The following is a 19,533-nucleotide window of genomic DNA, read 5'->3' on the forward strand; positions in this document are numbered from 1 at the left end:
TTTTGGCCACATCAGTACGTACTAGCAGTATAGTATGCAGTTTTGAATACAACCCTAGACTCTTTGGTGGTGGTTTAAATCAGACGTAATGAGGGAACACCCTGTTGCCAACACCTCCATGTGCAGGAATTGATCACTAAGCCTGGGCAGGAAAGCCTGTCAGTTACAAGATAACAGCAAAAGCAGTAGAAAAAAAGAAAAGCAGTCTTTAAATTATTTTATTTATCCCTCTTTATATTTACAGACTTTTCTTTGTCCTCTTAATTAGTCTTTCACAGAGTTAACAGTTCAAAGTAACATCTCAGAAGAGTGTCCTTGGCCCAGAGCAGAAATATCATAGAGCAATGGCCATCGTACTGCGCAGGAAGTGTGCTATGTGTGTGTTTGTGTAAGCGCTGCACAGGGCCATATGGTGAATGTAATAAACAATGGGAAGCACTATAAAGTGCAGAGGATTGAGGACAAGCCTACATCAGCATTGGAACAGACGAGATCAGAAAGAGAGTGTTTGAGAGAGAGAGAGAGAGAGCACGGGGGAAATAAATACAGGATTAATATCATGTACATGGGCAGAAAATAGTGTCAGAGTGAAAACTGTGTGTGCACAAGTGTCAGTGACACATTGTTTTATACTCAGCTTTATTATTTATACATTAAAAATATGTTTTCCATGAGACACCCTGGGAAAACACAAACATGTTAAATCGTATCAATTAAACTAAGAGATAAAAACAACAGAGCGTGACAGTGATATCTACATGAGAGAAACCAAGAGAGGAGGTGGTTATAAGCTGGCAGATGAAAAAAGTGAATGATGGATGTAGGCGCGGGAGGAGGGATGACAGAGGTAGAGAGAGTTAGATGAGAGAAGGAGGAGCGACAACAGTAGGAGATATGCCTCAGATTATCAACCAGTGTCAGATGCCCTAGAGGCAGATAAAGAGGAGGAGTGGACAGGAACGTGACAGGAGAGAGAGTGAGAGACACACACACAGAGAGAGAGGACGTGTATGCAAGTTGGGCTGCAAAGATGACTGATGTGAAAGGTGTATCGTCCGTGGAGGTGACAGAGGGGAAGTTAATGAAGAAGGTCAGTGGATGCACTCAGAACCCTGCCACTGTTCAATTCAGAAATGCTCATGTCATGATATTCTGTAGTAACATGCTTCATGTGGTCAGGCTGATGTAGACCTATTTACACAACAACTTATTGTGTCATTTTTATTTACTTAAACATGACCATGTTAGTGGTAACCACTAAGCCGGTCAAAATGCATCCCATCAAGATTTCCATCAATTACCTTTTTGTTGTTGTTGTTGTTGTTGTTGTTGTTGTTTTTTTGAGGCAGTGAACTTTGCCAGTTTCTACCAAACTTATTTGAGCTGGTACATTTTATTATTATGTTAAATAATAAATGGTAGGTGTGTGGATGTTACTTGACCTACAGTGTGTGTGTCTGTGCTTTTAGTCTTACTGTACCTTTGCTGCAGCAGCTTCTTCCCCCTTAGCTTTTTTTTTTTTAATGCCTTTGTTTCAAGGAATTTTGATTCCTGCAATGACTTAATTTAATAAAATCGACTACATGCATCATCATCTGTCCTTATTTTGCAGTGACTTAAAATCATTCTGTATTCTCCAGGGTTCCATCAAGAAGAAGATTGAGTCATTAAGGCGATGGAGTTCAGCTAGTATGAAGAGGCCTCCAAAGCCAAAGGCCAAGACCCTTAGTCTGTGCTCCCCTGTGGGTGACCCTGAGGACCTCTGGCTGCAAGAGGGAGACAGGAGAAAGCTGCGGCCAATTGTTGACTCCGTCTTCGGGCAGGTATAGGATACTGCATTACTCTATACTGTGCTTCTTTTGTCTCTTTGTCTATGTGGCATTAGTACGTAGTCTATCAGACCAGTCTCTGTCTGAGAGCATCTCTCCGCTGCATTGAGTTTAAACAGCCATGAGTTCATCTAAGAAAAGACTTAAAGCTCGCAAACTCTGATGTAAACAATGAGGTTTTGCATGACAAATACTCTAAACATGTTTGTTAGACAACAAGCATGAACACTATGGACCTGTGAGAGTAAATGTGCATTTTGCCCGGGTTGTTTATTTGTTTAGGTTGCACACAGTAATTTGATTATCACACGAGAGTGTTTGTTTCAGGATTATCTCTAGTACTTGAGTTGTGTGCATCAGAGAGGGAAAGCACTGAGGCAGGTGACAGGAGCTGTGAACCAGGCAGTGCCTTTTATTCTTGATTAAATAAACTGCAGCTATAGGCCATAGAAGCAGTGAGGCGGAAAAATAACTGGATTCTGCCTTATCGCTGGCATGTGTTTTTGCATTTGAAAGTGTCTACCTGGCCCATCTGTAAACAAGAGAATAGCATTCATTTTTTTCTTTTACTGTAACTGTAAAACGTGTCAAGGCAGCACAGTGATGCTGTGTTTAGCACTGTCACCCCACAGCAAGAGGGTTCTGGGGCCTCTCTGGGTGGAGTTTGCATGTTCCCCCTGTGCCTGCGGCTATTCCAAAATTGTGCACACTGGGTTGATTAACATCTCTAAACTGCCAGAGAGTGCGTGAGGTTTTTGACTCCATGTCTCGACCCTGTGATGGGATGGTGACCTGTCCACCTTCACCCTCTGTTTTTCTTCTGTCCTCATTAGAAACCAGCTACATACGCAAATGTAAGAATATGACACCCTCACGTATAACAACATTGTTTTCTAGATGCAGCACATTAAACTTCGAATTGTATATGAAACCAGTAATGAATGAGCAGGTTGCCATGGTGCCCTCATACTATTCCTCTGATGTAGAAAAGAAACAGAAGGGGGGGATTATTTTTTCATTTCATTTCAAGAGCATGTGAGGAGTGAGGAGATGAGCACGTAATCATATTTCTAGGAATAAGAAAATAGGCAATTACCTGATAGAGGCGAAATACAGGCCAGAGGAAGACTGTAGAGTTACGCTGAACAAAACAGAAAAAGACAGTGGACAAGTGAGAAAAAGCAGAAAGTTCATTCTAAATGAGAGTCAAATGCCAGTACAAAATAATCACTGTCCAGATCATCAGGCTCTCAGACTGATTCAGACCCTGACCTATGACCTTCCATAGGACATGTAAGCTTACTCGTCTGTGTGAACATGTTGAGTGTGATCAAAATGCAAATCGGAGCAAGGAGGAACAGATGGGATACGCATAGTGGACACGCATCTGTGAATTTGGATGTAAAGTTATTAGAAGAAGAGGATCATCCCCATCATGTGTGCAACATGTTACGATACATGCTAATCATGTATCTGCATGCAGCTGTAGAAAATGTGTGTAGACATGTTTCTCAATGTTTCTTTCAATTAGAGATGAATTTATATTTTTTTAATTATTATTATTATTATTATTATTATTATTATTATTATTATTATTATTATTATTATTATTATTATTATTATTATTATTATTATCATTATTTTAAATGTTGGTCAGTGCAACATTTTATGTACATTTGTTTTAGATTGTATTGCATTCATGAAGGCCAGGTCAAGGCCCCACTGAAATTCCTCATCTCAGGTAAAAGGGGAGAGTAGAAGAGCAGAATGTAGACGGAGGACAACAAACACCTCCTTCAAAAAGAGAGACTCCTATTTCAAAACCTTCATATCTGCAAAGAAGAACGACTCTGATATTTCAATTATTTCAGCCTTGTTTGTTGAAGACTGTGGCACGTTTTTATTTTATCTTCCTTCCACTCTAATTCTAGACAGCCTTGCTCTACTGTAACACTCCCAATTTTTAATTTATGAGTTTGTTTCAAATTTGGGTAGAAATTTGTCTTCATGATAGGCACAGTAGGGTCTTCATATCCAGAAGGATGAACCTATTTTTTATGTTCTTATTTTGGAAAACACTTTCTCAGTGCATCACTTCCATTTAGGCACATGACAACAAAAGTTGTTGTCATGTGTTGAAGGTTAACCTTCCTGGCAGTGGTATCTGTGAAAGCGGTCCCCTTTCAGGAACTGTTACGGTCCAGTAACCTCATCAAACAATACATTCTGCTTCTTCTTTCCTGAGACTTTTTAAAGGGAGACAATGTAACTGTTGATTTATTTGGGTATTTCACAGCCATAGTGAAGAATGATCAGGGTCTTTTGAGAAAGCTCTCTTTAGACACTGCTGCTGGGCCATAAAGTTTAGATAAATAGAGCCTGATGCTTTACTAGTATTGTTTTCCAGGTCATTGCAATCACATTGATCACAGACAATGCACACCTATATACATTCTCAGATAAACATACATTCTCAGACTCACATTGTTACGTTATGCATGAATGTGTTACAGCAATATTCAGTTTTGACCCCTCATAGGAGTGCTGACCCTGATGAGCGAGGATGTAGGATTTCCTCACTTACCAGATTCTCATTCAAAAAATGAGGGTGGAGTTCGGATCTCAGTCAAGGCCAAACACACCAGAGCCCAAAGTTTAATGTGTTCATTCTTGCCCCTGTCCCATCCCTCCTCCAAAACTGGTGGAATTCAGAACTTATTGCTCAATCCTGCTGACTAACAGACATTTCAGCCAACAGAAGGAGCCACCTTTATTAGTGTCCATAGTATCCAGCTACATGTTGCAACATCTGTCAGCAAAAGTTATCATTTTAGAAATTAAACCCTCTTGTTTTCAAAATCACTGAGAATTTGAGCTTTCAATATGAGCTGCATCATACAGGTCAGAAAGTATAAGCGGATGGAAATAGCAACCAAGGGAAGCAAGGTTGAGTGTACACTGTACAGCTATTTGCTGTCACATTTTTCAAAACTCTAAATCTGTTCACAATCCATCACTGAACGTCTGCTGAAAAGAAAAGAAGGCCTTGTTGTGTTTCTCCCCATCGTCTCTCTTTCTTTATCCTCCCGTTGTCATTGACTAGATGAGTCATCTATATGCTCAGCAACAGATGGAGTAAATGATGAGAATCTGAGTGGTGGATGACTGGATGTCATCAAGAAATAAACGTACAGGGAGATTAGAGCTTGAATGAGTGAAAGAACAAGACTCAAATCAGTTAGATGGAGCGCCGATTGCTTTTTAGTCAAATTCAAATAGTTACATACAACATACATTTTTAAGTCAGATAAAAAACATTTAAAGCAGAAGTGAGTGATCCGGTCGTTTTCGCTAATGCTGCGTTCCAGGCAGGCTTTTGAAATCGTAAATTACAGCTTCAAGTCACAACTTACGACTTTGTAGCGTTCCAGGCAACCCACTCGTGTTTTTCCGACCTGTTTTACCGGTGAAAGTCACTATAACGGCCACTCGTAACTTCCGACCGGTGAACTCGTACCAGATCGAACTGGTACCACTTCACGGTCGGAAAAATACGAGTTTCCTTGAACGCACCATAACAGTCCTCGTCGCTACGTCACCACATTCACGGCGTTCCTTGGCTGCACACACAGCCCTGCATGCCGTTCTCTCTCCTCATTGGATAAAAACTGTAGGATACGATAAATGTTTTCTCTTCGGCTCAGAGCAGAGCAGAGGGACTGAGAGACCCGTGTTTCAGTCCAAACACTCTATGTAAGTGATTGCTGTCGGAAGATATAACTATTTAAGACTTATATTAACACAAATATATCACTCACTTCTGCTTTAACTGTAAACAAATGGCTAAGTGACAGATTTACCAGTTTCCATGTGCTGCACTGTGACCTGTAATCCACACAGTGTTTAATTACTCAGCTTTATCTCTTACTGTCACATAGAAAACAGTCAGAAAACAATTTGTAGACAGAGGTTAGCTGCTACTATGTCAGCAAACTAAATATTATTAAATATACTAAGTATTTCTTTGTTATTGGCTGAGGTTTACAGGACTCTCATGTTTGTTGGATGAAATTGGATGGATCCTGTTACTGTTTTCTCCTCCTCTGTCTGTGATTCTAATTTTTATCATTTTTGATGTGCTTTAGTGTAATCTCTCTAAATGAGAACACATGGGTTGCCAAAAACTTCAGTGAGTATTAAAACAATTTATGTTAGTGTCAGTATCTGATATTTCTTATATTCATATTTTTTATGTTTTACGGGTACTTAGCCCATAAAGTAAGAAAATCAATGTTAGGTAGATTCTTCCCTTGTTGTAACAATGCTTCTTGCTGAAAAATCTTATACAGTTGGAAAGCCTGTTTATTTCCCTTTTAAATGGTGCCACATTCGTAAGGAACATGCAATTGTGGCATGAAAAATTTGGCAAATCAAATCGTGAGTTGCACCTTTCCAACAGGTCACAATGTTTGAAAGCTGAGTGCATACACCCTGAACATTGATAGAAATCCAGTTCTTATGGTTTCTGTTCTCCTCAACATCAGGAGTTGATGGACATTTGATAGAACAAGGATTCATCTGGCTAGCCTACGTATGACATGTTGGCTTTAATTTAGAAGGATTAATTTAGGCTTCAATGTAGTCCTAGACTAGCTAGTATCCTTCTTTCAATTAGCTTGGTTTAATGTAGAACAGGTTAAACCTTTGCTTATTTTAAGATATGTCTGTGCAAGTCCATTTGAGTTAAGCAAGCTGAAATGAGTCTTCTAGTCTGTCTCAAGGCTTAAGCCTTGTCTGTGAAACTGGCCATTAAGCTTTCATCTGACAGCTGAGTGAAGAATCGACAGGTAATTAAAGGAGAGAACAACGAAATGTTGTCTGGTCCTGCAGAAATGTTATTAAAATGTATCTTTAACCCTGACAAAATAAGACTTGAGGAAAGAAAATCTAGGACGTGACCTTATCTGCTGGGAGCTACCTTCTTGCCCTGTCAGATTATCCTGGGCGAGAGGATCCTTCAACACTCTTTGTGTTGTGGGAGCCAGTGTCTAATGGTTTGGCTGCCGCTCTCTGCTCTTTGACGTGTTTGAACTGGCTGGTGTAACAGACAGCGGCTGCCAAGCTGTCTGCTCGATATCACAGTCTCTAACCTGTTAAAGAGATCAAAGAACAATTTTGTAGATGACTAAGTTATTATGCTTGTCCACACAATTTTGGCTGTTAGTATTTCACAGTGTGGGAAATGTTTTGGGCAATGAAGAATGTGCCAGTCAACGGCTGTGGGAAAACTTATGTCTATAAAGGCAAACTTGTTTTTTCACAATCATTTTCTCCTTGTATATCTAAAATAATCAGCACAAAAGTAATAGATTCATGAACATATGATAAATCATCATGTCTTGATATTCATGCATGTCACATGGAAATTTTAAGATTGTGGCACAGCCTGCATGAGTTTAATCTGGAAAAACAGTCCATCAAATGGAGCATCCTTTACAGTATAATACAGATCATTAAACACCCCGGGGTTAGGGTTGGGTGATCTTTGTGGTTTTAAAATTGATCAACCTGCTTTTGCACATCAGTATTTTGCACAAAACTGTGTGGTTCCTCCACAGAGCTGATATCATGTCACGCTGCTGACTATAAAAATCAAAATCAGTCATTGTCTCTCAACCAGTCAGTGATTACCTTAACTTTTGTCACATATTATAAATACATTTTCATACAGAAGCGAAAAGCAAAGTCCTCTGAACCCACAAAAGTAAGAATCGCTCTTAGTAAACATAAAAATTGGAATTTCACTGGAGCAAAATCTTTTTACTGTTAAATCTAGGTATTTGTAGAAAATGCATAGGAAGCAATGAGAACAATGCTGTAAAGACAAGAGCAGCTTTAGCAGACAGATTGTCCACTCGACTGTTCCATTACATCAGGGAGCAGCAACAGTTGTGTTCTATACTCATGGATAGAGATAAAGAACACACAGTTCCAACCTTTCTGACGTTTTACCCCTTCAACCTACTTATTACGGAGTATCTCTAATCCATATAACCACCAGGACCTCAGGGGAAACTCAGATCTGACTTTTAGGCCACATGAAAATGCATAAACAAAATCTGGACAGGTGCAACAGGCATTATCCTCCCTTTGGGAAAGTGGGTGAGAATGACAGCAGGGAATGTGGGACAATCCAGACAGCCATGGTTAATTTGAACTCTTACTATCACCATACCAGCAGGCTTATCCAGGCTGACAACAGTTCTTATATATGTTCATACATCATATGAACATAAAAAGTGATTTCAGCCTTCATCTGTGGTGAACCCACACTTAACTCAGCTGATTCACCTCAACACGATCCACTTCCCTAAAACTCAGACTCAAGACATCTTGCAGATATTCTATTTCTAGAGAGCTCCACTCATGTCCAAGGTCAGAGGGTTGAGCACTTTATGTTTCTGTGTGACGTCAGGCTACAGTACATACTGTATATTGCACATTAAGAGTCTTATTAATGGATTGGGATTATGCTATTCTATAGACACTGACACTACAGCTGTAACTGCTGTACTATGACATTATGATGAAGACTCTAAAACTGCTCTCATTCTGATTCTCCAGATGACAATGTGCATTGTTTCAATCATAGATTATCCTATTTTCCTCATATTAACTGATTTATAGCCTCTGAGATAAATTTGTGTTTGTATGTCAGTGTGCATGCATAAGTATGCAAATACACATGGGCCCATCCCATCTCAGCCAAAATGTTTGAAGTGACCTAACCAAAGCTGTTGGTGTAGCATGGCACGCTAAAATCCTGCCTTTTGGAATGTGTCCATCATGTTGTTTACTGCCCCGGCTCTGGATTTTACATGGGCCTATCTTCTATCCTTGTCTTTCAGGCATCTGTTGTTGTCTAGGGATGGCGCATGAATTCTCACCCAAATGCTGTGTTTTAGGTTTTATAGCTGAAAAGCTTTGTGCTCTTAACAGGCTGTTGATTGAGGCAGGGTGTCAGAGTTTTTTCTTTTTTCCCAGAGCCAGACAAAAACAGGAAAACAGTTTTGCTTTCGCTTTCTGTGTGCATATGCCATAGGCTATCACTCTTTGCATTTTGCAAGATATCACCACTTAAAACCACTGCTCCAGTTAATCGGAAGCACTCTGTGCATGTTCGTGAAATATATGATAGAAAGCTAAGGAGGGAAAAAGCCCATTACAGGGACGAAGCTTCCATTTGCTAATCTGGTGGGTGTCCAGCTGGATCAGTGGGCTAAGGCACATGCTATTATATAACTGAGACACTGTGGATACAAATCCTTTGTCGCAAGTCATCTCATCACTCTCTATCCTCTCTACTTAATAGAATCTCCATGGAACTTTATCTTTCATCCACTGAGGGGTCAGACTGCAGGGTTAGGTGGAGAGTCATGTCTATGGGGTTGGTATCCCACACACAAAACCATCTGTGATTGGGCCATGGGTGCTTCTAACCCTCCCTCCCATTAATTTATTGCTGTTACATTTGCTTCATCTCACACTTCAAATCCTGAAATTCAAACATGGGCTGGTATTCTTGTAAAAAAAAAAAACAGCATTATGGTGACACCTGGTGGTTGGACTTGAGTTTTACAGCTTAGTGCATGTTCTATTTTATAGCATGAAACTGAGCTTTTCTCCCCCCCTGCTGGTGATATAGCCTGTGCACACCTAGAACCTTGTTCTTGGCTGAGGCATTTTTTTTTCCTACCCATACCATCTGACTGATGGACTGTGTAGTGGCTCTGAACTCTGTTACTCATTCCATTCATGATGTGTCCTGGAAAGCAGCACAGGAGGTGTCAGCAGAGTTCAGGTCTGTGATCTGGTCTGAAAAGCAGTGGTTTGAAATGTGAGGCCATACTGAGACAGCTTTGGCAAGAGACTTGTATAAATCAAACTGATACAATCTGTGGGTTTGAGTGGGGCCGAGTCCAGATTGCATCACGTTGGACTGAGCTGAGCTGTCTCCTCCAATATAATTTTATTGTTGTACATTTTAAGTCTCCCCGTGAACTTAATAGCATGGATCTTAATTAGTATAACTGTATTGACTACAAAGAGAGGCCAGTTCTCCAATCAAATGACCTACTTTCCAGGCCAAAGAATTTAGCATCAGCATAAAGTCAATTGGATTTTTCCAGAAGCTTTTATATTATTGCAAAAAACATTTTTTGATATTTTAATGTTTTGTTCAGCCTGATAATCTTCACAAATGAACAGCACGTGTGAGTTTTGAGGTCTAAATACAATCACCAGAGGCCAAAAGCTAATGTTAAACTACTATTGAACTACACACGCAATACACTTTTTTACACAGAAGCCTTTCTTCTGAGAAAGTTGTTGGCAGTAATAAAGCTGTAAAGGTGGACTAGCGAGACATAAAAGATTTTAAATAATCCAACATCAGCTTTCTCACCAAAAACCCATTCAAAAATGCTTTGAGGCAAGTGTAAAGCCTTACAGGCCTATTTTAGGATTCATTTTTGACACAGCTGTGTCCCAGTTCAGACGCCACATCGCTTAAAGGGTGTGGGTGTAGTGTCACAAATTGCTGCTATTGTCACGTAGCAATCTTGACAACACACAACTTTTTTTTTCTTCAATTAAAAACCGGCCTTCACAGCATTAACTGGCAGACTGAGCTGAAACATTATTTGCTCCAATACAACTTTTAGTAAGTTTATTAGTGCAATAGTGATTCTAGGGGTAGGTTGATCCAGACTCCATACAAATGAGTCATTGAAATGCAACTGCCAACTTGTGCCCCTAAGATGCTGCCCATGAAGTGGGACATTGATGGGTGCATGGGCAGAAAGGTCAAAGCCAGCAGAGTCTGTTATATTGTAATTTGTTCTCATGTAGGTGCCTCTTCTTATCCTCTCCTAGTGTTTGCACCATTAGTTACATTATTATAATATTATTCTGTTATGAATGCAATATCTCCCTACTGACATCTATCTAGTGATAGAATTTTACATTTTAAATAACATCACACAGTTGCTAATACATGCAAATCTCTCTCAAATCAATGGCTTAAATCCCACTGCAAAGAAGAGAAAGGCTCTTCAAGTCCTTTATGAAGGAATATAATTATATAAGTAGTCTGACAAGAGAGAGTCCTGAGATCACAGTTTGTCCCCATTACAATGGTCCGTCATCTGAAATGATCATTTATGTCTAACCAGGCTTAATCCCTCAATTGATCTACCATCCCCCGGTTTCTACTCATGGTGCAAAATGCATTGTTTCATTACAGCAAACAGTAAAGTAGAGCAAACATTGTAGAAATAGAAGAGTTATTCTAAACTTGTACCTATTAACATCTGTGATCATGTTTAACAAACAAGCAAAAGCAAGATGCCTAGGAAGACACTCCTGTAATGAGGGCCAAATACAGTATGAGGATTTATGATGATTGGAGAGCATTTTACATTATACATTCATACACCCATACTATGTGTATGTATATATATATATATATATATATATATATATATATATATATATATATTGTCTTCAATTTTAATGCAATATATTTTGTGTTTTATACATTATAGATATATCATCATATATATATATATATATATATATATATATATATATATATATATATATGATATATCTATAATGTATAAAACACAAAATATATTGCATTAAAATTGAAGACAATATATATATATATATATATATATATATATATATATATATATATATATATATATATATATATATATATATATATATATATATATATATATATATATATATACATACACATAGTATGGGTGTATGAATGTATAATGTAAAATGCTCTCCAATCATCATAAATCCTCATACTGTATTTGGCCCTCATTACAGGAGTGTCTTCCTAGGCATCTTGCTTTTGCTTGTTTGTTAAACATGATCACAGATGTATATATATATATATATACATATATATATATATATACATATATATATATATATATATATATATATATATATATATATATACATATATATATATATATATATATATATATATATATATATATATATATATATATATATATATATATATATATATATATATATATATATATGATGATATATCTATAATGTATAAAACACAAAATATATTGCATTAAAATTGAAGACAATTTATACCAGGATTATAGCAGAACAAGACAATAGTTTCAAAGAGTATAATTGAACTGTTGAATAAGGATCATCAAGTGGATGTGACACAGTACTGGAATTTGAATTAATGTGTTCATTATTTTAAAAACCCAGTCTTTCTGATCATTTCTATAATTTCTTGTCATTTTAACTGTAATTTGCCGTGCCTCCCTCCCTCTGTCTTGGCCTTTACAGTATTCACTGCATCATACCGCTTTCTTTCCATTTCTGTTATTTTGCATTTCCCTCTTTTGTACATTAATAGTGCCTGACTAATACAAATGTTCTTCCTCTCCTCCCACTTCAAGCCCCTTCTCCCATGGCCTGTCAACATAACTCTTTCCCTCTAATCTGAAATGCCGGGGATTAAACAGGCGGCCAACTCTCCATCCATAATTCTACCATCCCCACCCCCCTTCTCTTTCCCTCTCTTTCTTTCACTCACACACACACACACACCTAGAGTTCTGCCAGAATAGTCATTTGAAGGCCATAAGCACAATGTTTGAGTGGCAGAGAGGGGTAGGTGGGTGGGTTGGATTAGATTAAGTTGGTCCAAATTCAAGGGATCACTCCTGGCAAGTGCGGCTGACAGCGGCTGACAGATAAATAGAAAAATGTGTGTTTGTGTGTGTGTGTCAGAGAGAGAGAATGAGAGAGACCGCCAAAGAGAGAGAGAGAGAGAGAGAGAGAAAATGGTCCAGTCATGCAATCAGAGACACAGTCTGGCAGCAGCAGGTTGTTTCAGCCCTGATATGACCCGGCTGTCCCACCCCACCCTGACAACCTCCAGTACCCTGTTGCTGTTCCCTAATATCACACTACATATCTCAAAGCTCATCGTGACAGACTCCCACAACCTATAGGAGTTTAGAATTTAATACGGCATCATATGCCTACCTTGTCTCTCACTGGACCAATAGGATCTTGGATTATAGCACGTGCACTGAGAGGAGTCGCTTTCAGTAGTAGTGGTGCCAGCGGAGTCATTTGCCTCTGTCTCACTGAGTGTGAAGGGCCCATAGGATGCATGGGATGTAGCATGGATTTTGGACTTTCATATGACATTTGACAAGAGAGGGGGAGAAACAAGTGTGGTGACAAACTGGGAGGAAAGGGAGCGGGGAAGCCAGAGAGGCAGGGTGATGGGAAACATCAACAAGGCTTCTAAAAAGAACAGTAAAAGGAACAAGGTAAGGATTAATTCACCTGCTTTTAGCCGAGGTTAAAAGATTAGTAACAGGCTTTGAACTGATTATGATATTGATGCCTTGTGGTTGCATCTAAACGGAGTCATTATTTATTTAATTATTTTTAATTTCTTTTTTACTGCCATAACAGTGAGAAACTAAGATGTAAATTTCCCAGTTTCACTGCAGTCAGTGGAATTAAAGTTGTATGTGTGTCTCTTCCCCACACTGGCTGCTTCCCGTCCTCTAAGGAAGTATCACCTGTAGAACGAAACAGCGCCCCATTGGCTGCCGCCATGCTGGGGGAACTGGGTGGCGCAGGTGAGGCGGACACAGAGGAAGATGATGAAGGAGGCAGTGAGCGGGAATATGAGGAGCCCCTGTGCGCTTTGGTTAACAACTGCAACGTGATTCACAACATAGTGGGGCCTGCTTGTATCTTCCTCAGACAGGGCTTCGCACAAAGTCAGCTTGTATGTATGGCACACACTCTCACACACACACACACGCAAAATCATACAGGCACAAACACAGTACAGAATTATCATTATCATCCATCCAAAGACATTTAATCACCTCCACCATCCCCCACCCCATCAATCCTATATACCACACATGAACAATGAATAATTGTATAGGACAAATGCTGCATTTTGGCTTTAGAGACCTTTAAATAAATAAGTAAAGAAAAAATGTAACAAGACGTACTCTATGTCCCATAGGAATCATGAGAATTGCTAATAAAACAGATTATACTGTAATGGCAGAGTAACTGGCCCCACAATTTATCCGGACTGTATTATAGACCATAAATTCAGGTGCAAATATCATGTGCACCTCTTATTTCAGACGAATGCCTTATGCAGAAATGATTGAAATGTCACAGATCGATAACAAAGTCATTTCCTGACAGTGCAGCCAGTAGCCCTAATTGAAAAGAGCCATTAAGCTGGTGGTGTGGTCACCTTGCTTTACTGAGATATAGGTTCCTGAGCCTTTTAAAGACCTTGAGATGAGTCCAGAGGAGAAATATAGCAACAGTGAATAGATACAAGAGCTACTGCGTAGAATTAATTTATGATATATTGATCCTTTACATAAGCACTAAATTCATCTACTGCATTCTGTAAATGACCTTTGTTAAATATAATTCCTGTGGGTCTTCTGGTCTTGGGCCATGGGCAATATTTTTGTTCTGATTATATTTTCACATAAAACCTTGAAAAGCTGCACTAGAGAAATACTTTTTTTTCCCAGCCAGAGGCAAGTTAGCTAATTTAGCTCAAAGATAAGACACAGGGAAACAGCTAGTCTGGCTTCACAGGGGTCATGGTTCTCATGCGGGTCATGGTGCTGAGTCTCTGAAATAGGTTTGCACATAAGTTACACATTGATTTTTGTACAGCTCAAACAAACATGGTAATATTTATATATTCATTACCCTTAATGATTCTTAGGTAGATTATATCATCTAAGCTCGAGGCAAGTTAAGAAAAGTAATGTTACGCTAACACTGTGGCATGTGGATAATATAGTTTGTGTTTATTACTGATGCTACAACCACTTCAAGACAACAAGTCTCTGGACTTGAGGAAACATTTTCACTGGCAAATCTAGAAACTGTGGAAGCAGAACTGCTTGTTGTGACTTTTCGTTTGGCAGCCCACCATAAGAGTTGACAGTGATAATTTCCATGTGCTGGTCTGTGTCTCTAGAGTCATCAGATGGATGGACCCTATAAAATTTGATACACACATTCAGGATCCCCTCAGGTTTATCACCTGCAACTTCATCCCCATCCCACGAGCACATATTAGCATGCTAATTCAGTAAAGTGAGGTGGTGAACATTATAAACATATCTGGGAAACAGCATGGAGCATTTAGCATAATGATGCATAGAGCCTGAATTGATCCCCTTCATCCTTAAAATTGCAAACAGAATATAAGACATTGAAGGAATGCTTTGGCTACGCAGCAGACATACGTATTACATTTGCCTTTTTCCCCTTAGTGTTGGTGGCATAGATAGATCCTTTGGTTTCCCTTTGCTCAGTTGTGACTGTGTTGGACATTCTCTGATGTTACCACCAGTAGTTTGGTAATGAAGTCAGTTTGGCATAACAAGATGAACATGTCATTGACTCTGTGGCTGAGTTGGTCTCTGAGCCTTACTGTAAACAATTTTCTCAAATTGTTAGCGTAGCTAGTCAAGGTTAGTGCAGCAAAAAATCTTAACGTGTGTGTGATGTACGTTGAGCTTGTGCAGGTGTGTTAATGTTGGTTTAATCAAGGCACCGGCTGGACAGCGGCACAGATGCAGATGAAAAAAAATCAGCAGCAGATAGGGAAATGAAAAACCGATGAGCCTCTGTGATTTGTAATACAATTTGCCACTGTAATCTCCCCGCCACTGTTCTCTCCCCTGCGCTCTCTAATCCAGGTCTGTATTATTTCTGCTGCTGATGTCACAGCCTCGCAGAACATGCCGTGAACAAACTTATCCCAGCGTCACCTTTTGTCAGTGCCAGCACTGTGAAACCAGCTCTGCATCAACTAAAAACTGTTTTTTTTGTCTGTGTGTGTGTGTGTGTGTGTGTGTGTGTGTGTGGCATAATGTGTTACTGTTTAAAGTCCCTTTTGTGCATCTAGATTTTAGCTTTCACCGGCTTACTCTGTACATGTTAAACTGTGGTAGCTTGCTTTGGTTTTTAGAAATGTATCAACATTCAAACCATCTCATCAGCTTTGTGTGTTAGAGTGTGTACAGATGGGTGACAGAGGCTAAAAGCAGACTTTATGTTCCGTCATTGTGTGTGTAAAGTTTTTTGTTTTGTTTTGTTTCTGTAATACATATTGAATGCTTGTTGCGGAGCATATGCTTGGCAGACATTCAAAGCTTCTCCACCAGCAGGAGCAGAATGAGATTGGACATGAGATTGTGAAGCAGATCTACTAAAAGGTTATTAGGGTCAGTCAGATCAAAAACCGAATAATCCTGTAAGAGAATCTCTGCTCAGACGAATGAACATGGAACAAACACGTCATAAAAAAAGGAAAGAAGGAGCCCACTAAAAGATGAAACACTGAAAGGTTTTCAAAAAATTTTTGTCATTGTGGCTGTGTGCACATACTGTAGGACACACTGTCAGACTGGGGGTGTGTGTGTGTATGTGTGTGTGGAATCTGTCTGACTGGCTGTCCATTCTTCTGTATGTATGTTCTGTCTTTTCTCTTCACCGCGGCAGGACAGAGATCTACGACCAGAGGAAATGGAAGGTACAGAGATACGAAAAGCTAAATCTGAGTCCTCACTCCTTTGTTGCTCCCATCGTCTGTTTGAGTGAAAATCTGAAAACTGTGTTTTGTGTACTGTGTGTGGCTCGACTTTTTGACACTCTCCTGAATGGTCCCACTGCTTGAATGTCAGAAATGTGAAGCAAGAGAATTTCAAATAAGGCAACTCATTATACAATAAAGGTTATAAGTCTCTATTTTATAGATACATTTATAAGCCATTAAGGAATGTCAATTTGGTGTTACCAGGTTGTGAAGGACCAGCTTTGATTAAAGATACACATAAAAGAATACCCAGACACACTGATGTAGCACGACTCTAATATTAGATGCCTCACAATGAAGAGTTTAAAACAGAAAGGAACACAACCAGAGCCATCTTAACCCCTGACGGCACAGTCAGGCTAAAGCAGCCTTGAGCTAGTGTCTACAGCAGAAATCAGGTTTCCTAAGGTCACTTCTTTTTTAATCTGTTCCATTCTTATCATTATAGACTTAAACAGCTGTAACTCTCTCTCTTTGTCTCTTTCATTCATTCATTCATTCATTCATTCATTCATTCTTCTCCCTGCAGAGCTGCGTGAGGCCTTCAAGGAATTTGACAAAGACAAAGACGGGTTCATCAGCTGCAAGGACCTTGGGGAGTGTATGAGGACTATGGGATACATGCCGACAGAGATGGAACTGATTGAACTCAGCCAGCAGATCTGTAAGTCCATTCATTAACAGCCCAGACAATCATGGGTCGACCACACGTTGTAGGTGTAGCACCATACTGCCTCTTATAATAAAAAAGTACCTGCAGACAGTGATGGACCAGCCACAGGGCCAGAACGTCCACCATGTAATGATGTGACTGTGTTGATGCAGCTGCAAAAAAAACAAAAAAAAAACAACAAACAAAAAGGCCTGGCTGATTAATGGTGAAAATCCAATAATAGATACTCTAATCATACTCCTTTTCTCTGTCTGTGTCTCTCTGTCTTTCACTGATGATGAGCTGTGCCTCCTCTGACCCTGCAACCCATAGAACAATCCCAAGCAAAATGCGTTGTTAACCTTCGTCTTTCAGCTTCAGTTTTCTGCTACCATCTCTTGTCTTTGGGTCAGTTTTGACCTGCTGTAAAACACACTAAAAACAATTATTAATCATTCCATTTGTTTCTCATCTCTTGGTTACGTTGTTAGGCTTCCTTATGCATGAAAAGGTTGGTTTTGCACTGATGATTCTTTCAACCCCCTAACCCTAACTGGGTCAAAACCGACCCTAACAACACAAATGTCATAATTTTAACCAAAGCACTTCAGAATTTTGTGAAAAAAGGTTTTGTTTGATTTTGTTCTAGCCTTGATACAATAAACACATTTATGTGGTACTTTTATGCATTTAAAAGCCTGAAAACAGGACCCGAACACAAGTGGAAGGATAAACTAGGCTACACATCAACACAGGCACCAACTGAGTAGATATGATTATGAAACATCAGATAAAAAGGCTCTTTAGGCGTACGTGTTTTTGTGACAAATAAGTTGTTATATATTTCTACTTAAACTTGTTTGCTCTGACATGTTGCCACTGCTTAAGTAGTCTAATTGAATATTTAATGGACCCTTCCATTAATTCATTTATTCTTGAGTAGAAAGCAAACAACCGATGGTTGAGGTTCATTACCGACACTGCCACACCATGGATGTATTTTTCTTGCACCATTGCAATGCATTGTGGGTGATATACAGCTCTGGAGTGACCATCGATGGTGCCTCGATCCCTCAGCCCTCCAAGGGTCGATCTCACCAAGTTCATTTGAGCTTTTCAGAAAGTGGAACAGCACTTGTGATGGCGATGGGGATTCCCCTGAGGGCAAGTGAGGGAGGGCAACTCAAACCACTTTTGGCACGCAGCCAGAGATAGAGAGAGAAGGAGAGTTGTTGAAATAAGGCCCACCATGTCTGGTTGCCTCTTCCTCCACCAGCTTCATAAAACTGCATCTGACCATGAATACAAGGAAAACAAATTACAAAGTAAATGGTTTTAAACACATAAACTCAGAATATTTATTTGAATGTGAAAAACAATGGTTTAAATAAGCTTTTAGTGAATATGTGGCCTGTTGGCTGTTGAGGACATGCTCCATGCTAGCGCCATGTCCACCCTGGTAGTATTTACCTGGTGCCAAGTGTTGAGTGTTGTGTGGCAATAGTTACAGAAATGTCACGTGTTCTTGAATATTAATTTATTATTGCCCTGCAGGTGGTGGCAGAGTAGACTTTGAAGATTTTGTAGAATTGATGGGGCCCAAGATGCTTGCGGAGACCGCAGACATGATTGGAGTCAAGGAGCTGAGGGATGCCTTCAGAGAGGTTTGGTATAGTATTGTACAGTAGTTGTTTTTTGGCTCTGGTATCCTCTAAATATTCAAATTTTCTCCAATTTTACCTCATCCACTTTGTTTCCCAGTTTGACTCAGATGGTGATGGACAGATCAGTCTCGGGGAGCTCAGAGAAGCCATGAAGAAGCTGATGGGGGAGCAGCTCAACCACAGAGAGATCGACGAGATCCTGCGAGATGTAGACCTCAATGGAGACGGACAGGTGGACTTTGAAGGTGAGTTGTGTGAGTTGTTATAAATACTTAAGAAACTGAGAGCAGAACAACAAACCACCAGAAATGGCTTTGAGTAGGTAATGAAGTAAAATATTCCTAGGAATGCAGAAAGAAATTAAAAAGTCACATAACACATAAATAAAGAATAATTTTCTTCTTTTATTGTTTCTTGGCAGAGTTTGTACGAATGATGTCTCGCTGACTCACCAAACCTCACTCTGCTGCACTAAACTCACCATGGACCAGGCTGCACTGTTACTGTTCTGTTTGATGTACAAAGACTTCTTGGTGTCTGTATTTTTTTTTCAGTTACCTCAATCTTTTCTCAAATAAGACAATCCCTTCAATGTGTTACCACTGTATGAATGTACTTTGTGTTTAACATGTAATGAGAGATCATAGACTG

General features: G+C 39.4%; 1 protein-coding gene across 2 annotated transcripts; it reads left to right on the top strand.

Annotated features, from left to right (window-relative positions):
• Positions 1-1,030: 1,030 nt before the first annotated feature.
• On the top strand, positions 1,031-19,329 carry cabp2a (calcium binding protein 2a; the record flags this gene model as incomplete). 2 transcript variants are annotated; one of them, XM_083971722.1, is made up of 8 exons in its annotated part: positions 1,031-1,090; positions 1,641-1,823; positions 13,477-13,698; positions 16,473-16,503; positions 17,096-17,230; positions 18,773-18,882; positions 18,980-19,127; positions 19,304-19,329. In XM_083971722.1, the coding sequence occupies 8 exons, from the start codon at positions 1,031-1,033 to the stop codon at positions 19,327-19,329; spliced, it is 915 nt and encodes a 304-aa protein (XP_083827848.1). The 2 variants fall into 2 exon arrangements, with proteins under 2 accessions (XP_083827848.1, XP_083827849.1); XM_083971723.1 differs by lacking the exons at positions 1,031-1,090; positions 1,641-1,823 and adding an exon at positions 13,181-13,228.
• Between the last annotated feature and the right edge of the window lie 204 nt (positions 19,330-19,533).

The sequence above is a fragment of the Trachurus trachurus genome, assembly GCF_905171665.1.
Source record: "Trachurus trachurus genome assembly, chromosome: 1".
Classification (NCBI taxonomy): Eukaryota; Metazoa; Chordata; class Actinopteri; order Carangiformes; family Carangidae; genus Trachurus; species Trachurus trachurus.